This window comes from Pseudochaenichthys georgianus, chromosome 1, assembly GCF_902827115.2.
Source record: "Pseudochaenichthys georgianus chromosome 1, fPseGeo1.2, whole genome shotgun sequence".
Lineage (NCBI taxonomy): Eukaryota > Metazoa > Chordata > Actinopteri > Perciformes > Channichthyidae > Pseudochaenichthys > Pseudochaenichthys georgianus.
In genome coordinates this window covers 36,162,649-36,173,470 of record NC_047503.1, presented here as the reverse complement: position 1 = coordinate 36,173,470, position 10,822 = coordinate 36,162,649, and the positions used below count along the sequence as shown (strand labels likewise).

Here is a 10,822-nt window from a genome sequence, read left to right as displayed (position 1 = left end):
TGAACAACATTGTTTTACTGTTGAATTTGCATTTATGAACATCAAATCAAATCAAGTTTTATTTATATAGCACATTTATAAACGATTTTTGGTCGAGCCAAAGTGCTGTACATATAATAAAAATAGCCTACAGGAGACACTTTACAGCAAATACAACAGCACAGATTGTTCAGAATATCAGTATGAGAAAAACGACACCCTCTATCCTTAGACCCTCACATCGTACAAGGAAAAACTTCCAGAGAAAACCCACAGTTTAAAGGGGAAAATGGGAGAAACCTCAGGGAGAGCAACAGAGGAGGGATCCCTCTCCCAGGACGGACAGACGTGCAATAGATGCCGTGTGTAAATCGAAGAGATAATACATTTTACAGCATATAGACCGAATGTTAGGAAATGCATGTGTCTGTAATAAGAAGATGAATCCACGAGGATGTCAGCTACAATCCTGTAGAAAAAAAACCATGTTGTATACCACATTGTGTGACCAAAGACACTGCAGTCAACATACTGTTTACAACTTCAAACAGAAGTAACATAATCATAATCCACATTGTTCGTACAATAAAGAACAAGAATTACAAACAAAAGAATACATACATATATATAGATATATACTAAAAAAAGATTTATTTAATGAAAATTGTGGTAGACGAATCACAGAAATCAATGTCAGAATTAGTGCTCACTACACACATACAAATACTGTTTGTCTTTATCTTTTACAACCACATTTTATTCCAAAAATATGCTCATAATGATACAGTAATACATTATCTGCTCTGACAAAAAAAAAGTAAGTATAAGTAAAATATGGGTACCACTTTGCAATACGTCTACCCATATAAAGGAATCATAAAGGGTTTATAATTAGGTTATGAATTAGGCTGTAAACACTTTATTAAGAACCATTTATAAACCAGTTCTAACAGTTTTCATAAATCAACATAGGCTCAATATTTGGCAAGACGACTAAGCCTTACATTGGCTACTTAGCGAGAATCAACTAAGTGAACAACAGATACCAAGGATGCTGGCTGATGAAGAAGTAAGCTAAGTAGCCAATATAAGACTTGGCAGTATAGATAAATGTGGGCTCACTATTTGGCAAGATGACTAAGCCTTATATTGGCTACTTAGCGAGAATCAACTAAGTGAACAACAGATACCAAGGATGCTGGTTGATGAAGAAGTAAGCTAAGTAGCCAATATAAGACTTGGCAGTATAGATAAATGTGGGCTCACTATTTGGCAAGATGACTAAGCCTTATATTGGCTACTTAGCGAGAATCAACTAAGTGAACAACAGATACTAAGGATGCTGGCTGAGGAAGAAGACGAAGTAAGCTAAGTAGCAAATATAAGACTTAGCAGTACAGATACATGTGGGCTCACTTTTTGGCAAGCAACCAGTCACAGTTGCCCTGTTTATCTCATGTCTTATAAAAGCTTATTAATGATTTAGTGTTCACAACCTAATTAATAAATGAATTACAAACTATTCGTAAACCCTTTATAAGGGTAGTCTTATTGTAAAGTGGTACCAAAATGTGCGTAGCAGAACTTTGTTTTTCTTTTTTTACACCCCCATAACCCCTCTGATTAATTCTGTAATACTTTGAAGTGGATCAGTGTATACCAAACTTTAGGTATTAAGTATTAACAATATCATTATAAATCCCTCACAGGGGCATTAGCCTGCAAAACAGGATCTTTTACTAATGATCCTTTAAGTTCTTTGGCATATGATAGTAGGACTTTTATTGGAATCTTACATGTATGTTTATTTTAAGTTGCTGTATTGGTTCTTTTACTTACTAAATCACTGCTACAAAGAATACGCTTATTTATTTACAGAATTTGCCAATGGGTGAAATTGTATTGTCACCATTAGGATGAATTCAATATAAGCAACACACAAATACCAACACAACTCATTTGACCATGTAATTTTATTAAAAAAAAAAAAGGGAAAATTATTAAATGTCATATCAAATGGTAAAACATTTACAAATGAAGACCGTAGCAAATAAATTAAAAGTAGAGTCTTCACTTGCAGTACCGGTCTGCTTTCATTTTGCTTCTCCTGTAATGAGAGGAAAGACATGTTACAGTCAGTGTTGTTACTGAGCATTCGATCTTTTTTCTGTTATGATAATTCATTTCATGTCTATGTGTCTAATATATTCCACTGTGTTGGTATAAGTAATTGTTTTTTGGGTTTTAATACAGTTACAAGTAAATGTGCAGCTTTGTATAGTTTTTTTTTTAAAGAAAATATATTTAAGAACATTTCATTGCAACTTGTTATTTTCACATTTTCAAAAATGTTGTATAAAGTGTGTTTGTATTAATCATCAGAAATTAAACTCAAGTGCCAATCTTTCATTAGCCTAGTATTTCACTGTTTGATGGATTTTTTATTTAGCACAACTTGAATACCGTTAGTGAAAACTAGGAATTAGCAGCTCAACTGTTCTTTCGTGTATATTTCTTAATACCTGAATGAACAAATCAGAGTTTGAGATACACATCTAATGAGCTTATTTTCTCACCTGTCGAGCAATTGTTCATGAAACTTCCCGTCCGTTCTGGCTTTCTTGAGCTCGGAGGAGTCTCCTTCATTAACCCGGAGCCGTCGATCTTGAAAACTCTGAAACTTTTTCCTGCAAACCACACAGAGACATTAATAAGAATAAAAAAGGATGAGCAAAGGCAAATGACTTAACACCAGAATCCAACACACACAAACAGACTTCAGACCCTCAAAATACATACAATAATTACAACTTATCCTCTTTTGAGGACTGACACTGAGGCGATAGAAGCTAACGGTAACAATAAAATCCAAACAATAAGCCTGATTATTCAAAAAAGCAGAATATCTAAATGTTGAAAATAGCAGCTAAATACTAAAGCTTAATGTATAATCTGACTAGTTGCCACAAATCAATATACTACCAATTAAAAAGTGGAAATGTTTTTACTATTCAAATGTCAGCTTAATTATATATGTAAAAAAAGGTACCACTGCACTGTGTGAGGACTTAATCCTCCCTTTGTCAGTGTGAACCTTCATGAACATGTACATGTTCATTACATCTTAAAATAATCTGTTATTGTAATATAAGCAATCTTAATAATGCGTTCACATATCTACCACAGAAGTGCCGTAACAAACTGAGGCATCTAGTCAGAAACTTCCTTGATATTTAGTCTCTCTGCTCTGCCTGTGTTTTATGATTCCTGGGCTGCTCTCCATCCTGAAAGGCCTTTTAGACGCTAAACACGACATCAAGACGCAGGCTCAAGGGCAGCTATTATCAACATGTCAACATGATGAGTCCATTTCCCCAGCATTCATCTAAAAGAAATAATAGAGCAGGAACACGATCCAAAGCATGCCAAACAAAAAAAGCACTTCCAACATATTGCCTAGAACTTAATAGGCTACAGGCGGCCCGTGTATAAAACACTTCCAGCATCGGAAGCTGAAATGTGGGATTGCCTACTTTCTCTTCCAACTCTAACAGGAGACCATCAATTGCATCTTTAAAGGCGCGAGACTGATGAGGCGGTAACTCAACCCTGTCCTCTCACACACACTGCGATTTTGTTGTCAAAGTCTTGCCGGTGCTTTCTGACACAATGTGAAGATAATGGGAAGGATATCACCATCAAATTATCCCTCAATCAAAACAAAGTGCTTCAGTACTCATACCAAAGGAGGCTGGAATGTTTACTGCCCAAACGACAACACATCAGGCTGCTGTCGAAGTGTAATTATTACAGCTTAAAGGCAAAAGCCACCTCCAGGGTTTAAAACAGCAGGATAAAGAAATACAAGAGATACTCCATGTGCTGCATAGTAAGTTCTCTGTTTTTGAATAGGAACATAAAGCATTTCAAAACAACATCTAATTTGCTAGATGGAGTCTTTATGAAACATTATAGTACCAATTATCACTTTACCAAAATACCGATGTAAGTAATTTGATAACAACTATACATTTTCCATGAATTTAAATCACATTTTAATGACTGTTTCTATGCGAGTCTGTATGTATATAACACTGTATGATAGCTGTGTAAGGCAAGGCAAGTTTATTTATATAGCACTTTTCAACACAAGGCAATTCAAAGTGCTTTACAAAAAATGAAAGACATTAAGAAAATGGCATTTAAAATCAGTCATTAGTGTACACTTAATATATTGTATATGTCATATGTAATGTAAATACTTTCTGTTTAGTGTCTTCCTATAGCTTATCAGGGTATCCCATCTAACATGTCTCCATTATGTCTTATGGCTGTACATGTATTTGTATTTAAACTTGTGAATGAATAAATAAATAAAATGAAATACTGTGTATAAATGGAGAGCACCCAAGACACCAATTCTCATTGTACGCAAATGCTCTGATGGAATGTAATGTTATGAGAATAAATCCCCTGAATCCTTGAACAAGTTTCAAAGATAATGTTTGTAAAACTTTTAATTGTTTTTGGCAGAGTGGTTACACTCTGGTAATTTGTGAAGCTGAGTGGTTCATTTTACTGTAGAGCAGCAAACCTTTACTAACATGTTAAAACACATTAATGTCAAACTGCGAACCCTATCAGACGACTTCCATTTTAGAGGCAAGAAGAGTTAAAGGTGGTGCAATTCTGTATAAAGACTGTTAATATATTTTAATTCAACACAACATTTACCGTCCCTTTCACTTTATACATCCATGGCCGTTTCCCCGGGCTTGCCAGGAATATTTATGTATGATAATTGTTCCCTATTTACAGAGCTAGGGCTTTGTATTTGTCACTTTATCTGATAGCACTTGGCTCTTATTTCACACTATAGGCAGCACAAAGGGTCGACTGAACCGAACGGAGAATGTCTGGCAGTTATTAGGAAGTTATATTCAGAGAGAAGCCATCATGGGTTTCCTTCATTTGTTGTTGATTGAGCTGCTTGTTATCAAGTTAAACAAAGTGGAGGTTACGTACACATAAGTGACTTCGCATGTCTTCACGTTGCCCCGGTCCTCTTCAGCAATGTCATCTTTACGCTTGACCTCTCGCTCCACACCTGATCGGATCTGATTATCATTCAGGTAAAAAAAAACAATGAGAGAGAAGATTTGCATTAAATATAAATACCTCCCCGGAGAGAGGTCACGAACATCTACCCCTTCCATCTCCACAGTCGGGACCTCACAGAGATTGCATGCTTAAAACGAAAGGCTTAACGTGCAACCTTGTGGAAGAACACAATTTACACATCACCTTCAGCATCTCGCCCTCCCCTGCTGTCTTGCTCTTGGCTTCGAGGTCCCCGCTCTCACTGTAGGAGATGAAACAGCTATTTGCTGCCAGGAGAGCCATTTTACCCTGAGGCAGAACAGAAGGAAAACAGAGGAGGGGGCAGTAGATTAGATAGAATTGCAGTGGGATTGGTTGTTGTGACAGGAATGAAAGGTTGCCTCATTTTTGATTTAAAAGAGTCTCAAGGTTGTGCCGGGCAGGTTGTTTATATGTTCAACAAAGCATCAAAGCGAGCAGTGCGCTAAAGTGATAAGGTAAACGCATTCTGCATAATGAAGTGTTATTTCTCTCCAATCTGCCATGAGGCGAGCCGTGAAAGGCACGGGACAGCGATAGAAAAAGTGTCCCTTTGTTCATGATGTGCCTCAACTGCAAAGCATATGTTTGTTTATTTCAACCAATTAAAGTTGTTTATATGGGAATCCATGGAGAACTTGAACTTAAAAATACATCTTAACAAGAGTAGTTCTTAGTGCATTATCCATAACTAAAGACTATTTTCATCATCAATAAATGTGCAATTTATCGTACAATTTACAATGGCCATGTCAACAAAACGTCAAAATGCCCATCCCAATTTTTTCCATTATTATTTAAAACACGGTACAAATCCTGCTTAATCGGTTTATTATGATATATGACAAGAAAGGTATTAATTGTCAAATTTAAGAAGCTGAACCCAAGGACATGTTGACATTTTTGCTTGGATAACGACTTAAGTAGCTTAAGTAGCTCTGAAGATGACTGCCCACTAAGCCCCAATTAGTTCATCATATTAGAACAAGTTGGGAGAATACATTAACTCTCATATCGATGTATACAGTTTGAAACGGAGAAACACACCATAAAGACAACATCATTTAGTATATAGTTATAGTAAATTGACTCAATAATCCCGTTTTATAGAGGACAATAACAAATATAAGCTGTAAAGAAGTGGGGGACATGGGTCCGTAGTCATTTAGCAATTACAATTTGGAATTTAATGATCTATGCTAAACAAATGAGTAATATAGTCATCAGATGTAATACAAACAACATTCAAATATTATTTCATCAATGGGGATAAAACATTAACTCATAAGACTGTCCAAAAATATAAATATCTAATGTCCACTGTTTGTTTCTGACCTCATTGATGACCAGTTTCCTGTCATCTCTCTCTACAGTCTGTAACCAAGTCTTACATCTACAGTGGATCGCCCAGTGTTTGAGACCATCTTCTTTTGATCCCATTTGACCTGCTGGGTTAAATCTACACATGCACCAAGATCAGGAGAAACTTAAAAAAGATCCACTCACTCCCTCGAAGACCACCTCCCATTGTTCCCTGGAGCCAATGGCATCGGCGCGGCCCACCACCAGACCATCTGAGTTGATACCCAGGTATTTGCCATATCCAGACTTTAAGGCTATCCTGCAACGGCAAGACATTACCACATTACATTTGACGACAGCAGTCAAATACTCACTGCCTCAAAAGACCAAACACAGAATTTGATAAAAACATTTTAAAGCCGATAAGCTTAATTTTGTATGGCTTTTCAATACTATCATCTCTTCAAACAAGAAAGGTTTACAAGTGTATCTGTGTATCTGTAACGTCTTTTACACAAAATGAAATGACCTATTATTTAAACCTTGTGAATATGTTGTTAATAACATTTTCATTGTTAAGCACCTTTTATAGCAACTCTTCAAAAAAGGTGGTAAACAAATACAAGTTTAACACTTATAAGAGAGTTAATTTGAGATGCACAACTGAAGCCATGGCTCCAGAATGGGCAGCACCTCCACGAGGACAGGGTAAATTACTCGTGTACATTTAAACACAATAAAAAGTCCTTGCAGAAGTGAGGTAGTACATCTAAAGGATTATCAGTGGATGTAAATACTCTGCACAGTTTGTATCTTCTTCCTCACCTCGTGTCTGAGACCTTGACGGCTGTCAGCTGTTCTGGAGGGTCAGGTCCTTCATCCTCTAAATAAACAAGGATTACATTTAAGAGATTTTACAGTTATTAGTATTGCTTTGTCTTTATATTGGCCCATACACAGATTTTAATTAAAATTCCGATTAGTAGTTATAAATGAGGCTCCTCTCTACCTCTTAAACACACCAATACAGTTGTAACAGGCAGCAAAGTTAAAAATGTTGTAATGTGAGATGATTGACCCGTAACCAAACTCTGATCTTTATTTATTAGAACAAACTTTCCCACACAATAACAATTGACTAATTCAATTATTTACTGTGTAACTTTAATGTGCCATCGTCAAAATGTGCCTAATCTCTTCTCATAGGGTAATTATACTAAAGACCGGTTTCATGTTTAAGTAATGCACTTATTTTAATTAATAATGCAAACCCTCTGCTAAGTAGTGATTTCATCAGCACGGACACATTTAGAATAAGATAAGGAAGGAAGGAAGTATTGTGTTGCATTTAAATGCTTTCTGTCACACTGAGGTCTCCTGGGTTCCTCATGATTTCCTAAAAGTGACATTTCTGTGATTAGGTCACTTGCGACCTTTACAATAATTCAAAGTTAAGCTCAATGTGACACAAGCGGTTTCTTCCAAAGGCTGATTATCTTTGAAATATGTCATGTGGCGACCCTTGGAGTGGTCAAGAGAACATCAGCATGGTCCTCTGACCTGAAGAAGAATGTGAACACTTTCTTTCAGTGAGACGTTGCATCGTCCACAGCAGGGCGTCTGTGCAGGAAATAACCAGAAGCGAAGGGAAATCTCTAATCTCTCCCTTTATACTGCTAGCGCGTATCCACTTTCATCTCCTATAAATAAGCTTATGTGCATGGAGAGGATGAGGACCCACTAAGGGATTTGGGATGTTTCAATCTCCCAGCCGTTTCCTCTGGTTCTCACAAAACGTGGACTGAATTAATTGTGAGTAGTGTTTCATTCAGTGAGCAGCACTCCCTCAGTATGCCCAGAGGCAGAAGTGAGTGAAAACTAGCTCCGTCCTTAGCCTTAACTCAACCGCTGTTCAGCTTTTTCAGTCTGCTGTCTGGATTTACTACTTGGGGCAGAAGGCAAAAGAAACACCTGCAGCCAACCTACAGTACACTCAAAATTAGGTCTTTCAAGTTTGTACAGCCACAGCATTAGTGGGCACATAAAGGAGTTCTTCATCTAAAATGCAGCAAAATGAAAATGCTAAACAGCTAATTTGGCATTTTAATCCTTATTTTCAATTTCTTCCAGGTAAAGTCCCACTCTTTTTCTGTGTGCTACATATATCAGTAGATATTACATTATGGCAGTTCAATACAAAATGTAATATCAAATATTAAATTAATGTGTCAATCCAAATAAATGTTGTTGTTGCAACTGACTATAATATTTTAGGACGGACTCCCCCTTTCAACTATTCCCCTCAATATAGAGAAGTTTTACTGTGCTGAGAAAATGTGATCAAAGTGTGTAAAAGTCCCCAGAGCTGTGCGAGTGACCCGGAGCCTGAAACCGTCTTTTTACCTTTGTGCGGTGCACCGATTGTGAAGAGCCCGCTGTCCAGGGCATGGATGTACGAGAAGTTCTGCATCTCTATGGCAACCGATCCAGTGATGTCCCCGAAGTTGCTGACGCACCACCAGCCACCTGGCGAGCAGAGGGACACATGTCACGAGGTGAAAATGACACTGGATGCTGCTGTGGGCTTGAAAGCCACAGAAGCTTGAAGGAGCATATTTCACTCAGAAAACTCTAGTTCTTTTAAAAGGTCCCCTATTATACTGTTTCTCATTCATATATTATGCATGCGACAAGTATATTCACAGCTTAATGGGACCATTAAGAGGATAGCAAACATATGTGGTCTGCAATATTTTGACAAACAATAGATAGACATACAAACAATATCAGGTTTTTCTTCTTCTTCTCCCTCTTTACTCTTCTTATCTTTATTCTTCTTCTTTTTCCTGTGAAAAAAATGAAAAAGTCAAGTTAGAAAATTCATCCATGGAAGAGGAATATGTTGTCTTTGTGAATACAACTGCAATATTCTTAAAATCAACGAGAAATAACTGATATATTAATAACTTTTTAAGATGAAAATCCAAACAAAGTATCGATCTAGGACCGGAGCTGCAGGACCTTCAGAAAATACTCAATCTTGTTTACTACAAAGATTTACTAAACACCAGGCGGAACAGCATTTTTAACCGCCTCTCTGATTGAAAGTGAATGCTATCTCAGCTGTAACCACACACAACAGTTATGTCCCTGAACATCACTGCAGCGAGGTGAGAGGTTAAAATACTGGAGGTCTCTAAATAAATGAGAATTACATTTGATCTAAAATCATAACAACAAAGTGAATTATATGCTTACGTTTAATTGTTAATAATTACCTCTAATTAAGAAACTCAGAAGTGCCTCAAATTAAAAACAGTAATGACATATAAAGCTAAGTTATGAGGCACTGATGTCTATATTTTTCTCCTCCAACTATCGTGTTTTATTCAGAGATTGCTAAAGAATTCAAGAGTCAAACTAACGTTAACCTTTATTTATTTTGTTCACAATGATGGAGCCCTTTTTAAGTTTGTGTTGTCTATGCACATCTTGTTTTCCTTGTTTTTTTTGTCACACTTTTACTTTACGTATGGAGTTGATCTCATGTGTTTTATCATTTAGCAGTACTATTTGGCATCTGGTACTGACTGTATTCATGGGTTTTGACAGACTTAATGCACTTCTGCGAAAAAAATGTTGAACTGAGGTTATCTAACTTTACTTTGGATGTTGAACTAACGTTAAAGCTACTTTGGGGCAATTCGTTTATTCAAAAATAAAACACTTTGATTTATTAGAGAGCCAACGAGTTAGACAAGGAGCTAACGTAATTTTGAACTAGTTGCAAACAGCCGAGTGAGATTGAAGATGTTAAGCTGCCTTTGTCACCATGCTGGTTGTTAAAAGTTTAAGACTGCTTATTTACGTTAACGTGTTAGCATCAGCTAGCTTTAGCTTTGGTTATACAAACACAGCTAGCAAGCCGTGAATAACACCGCAGACACAAGCGATTAATGTTACTCATTAAAATAAACACCTACCCTTTTTTAAGACCTTTCAAAACCAATTTGGTTTTTTTAACGTGAGAATATTCAGCCATTGCTTTGCTTAGCTAGTGGTTAGCCCGGCTGCTTGTTCCTAGTCACAACAAGTACGGTGGCTGTGGAGGCTCAATCTACTTTTTTCCGATTCTCATCCGACCATTCAGTCCAAATCAATATTGAGTGTGCTGAACTGTGCGTTTATCACTCTGAATCAGTCTCTTTTGTCTCCAACCTAATTCTACCACACTACCTTTTTCATACTTACAAAAAACGATTAATAGGGTGCCAATGTGACAAACACTTGTACTCTGCAATACAATAAAATCATCAATCAATGTTAGATTGTACTCTAATGCAAGAGTCCCATAACAAAATACATACTTTTCTTGTACTTTCTAATAGAAGTGCTAATACAA

At 36.7% G+C, this 10,822-nt stretch overlaps 1 protein-coding gene across 1 annotated transcript; it reads right to left on the bottom strand.

The window, feature by feature from the left end:
* Positions 1-1,934: 1,934 nt before the first annotated feature.
* frg1 (FSHD region gene 1) lies at positions 1,935-10,545 on the bottom strand. The gene is made up of 9 exons (XM_034085508.2): positions 10,404-10,545; positions 9,199-9,266; positions 8,824-8,946; positions 7,246-7,303; positions 6,625-6,739; positions 5,284-5,388; positions 5,005-5,096; positions 2,556-2,666; positions 1,935-2,086 (listed from the first exon to the last, which is right to left on the bottom strand). The coding sequence occupies exons 1-9, from the start codon at positions 10,460-10,462 to the stop codon at positions 2,050-2,052; spliced, it is 768 nt and encodes a 255-aa protein (XP_033941399.1). The 5' UTR covers positions 10,463-10,545; the 3' UTR covers positions 1,935-2,049.
* Positions 10,546-10,822: the final 277 nt, after the last annotated feature.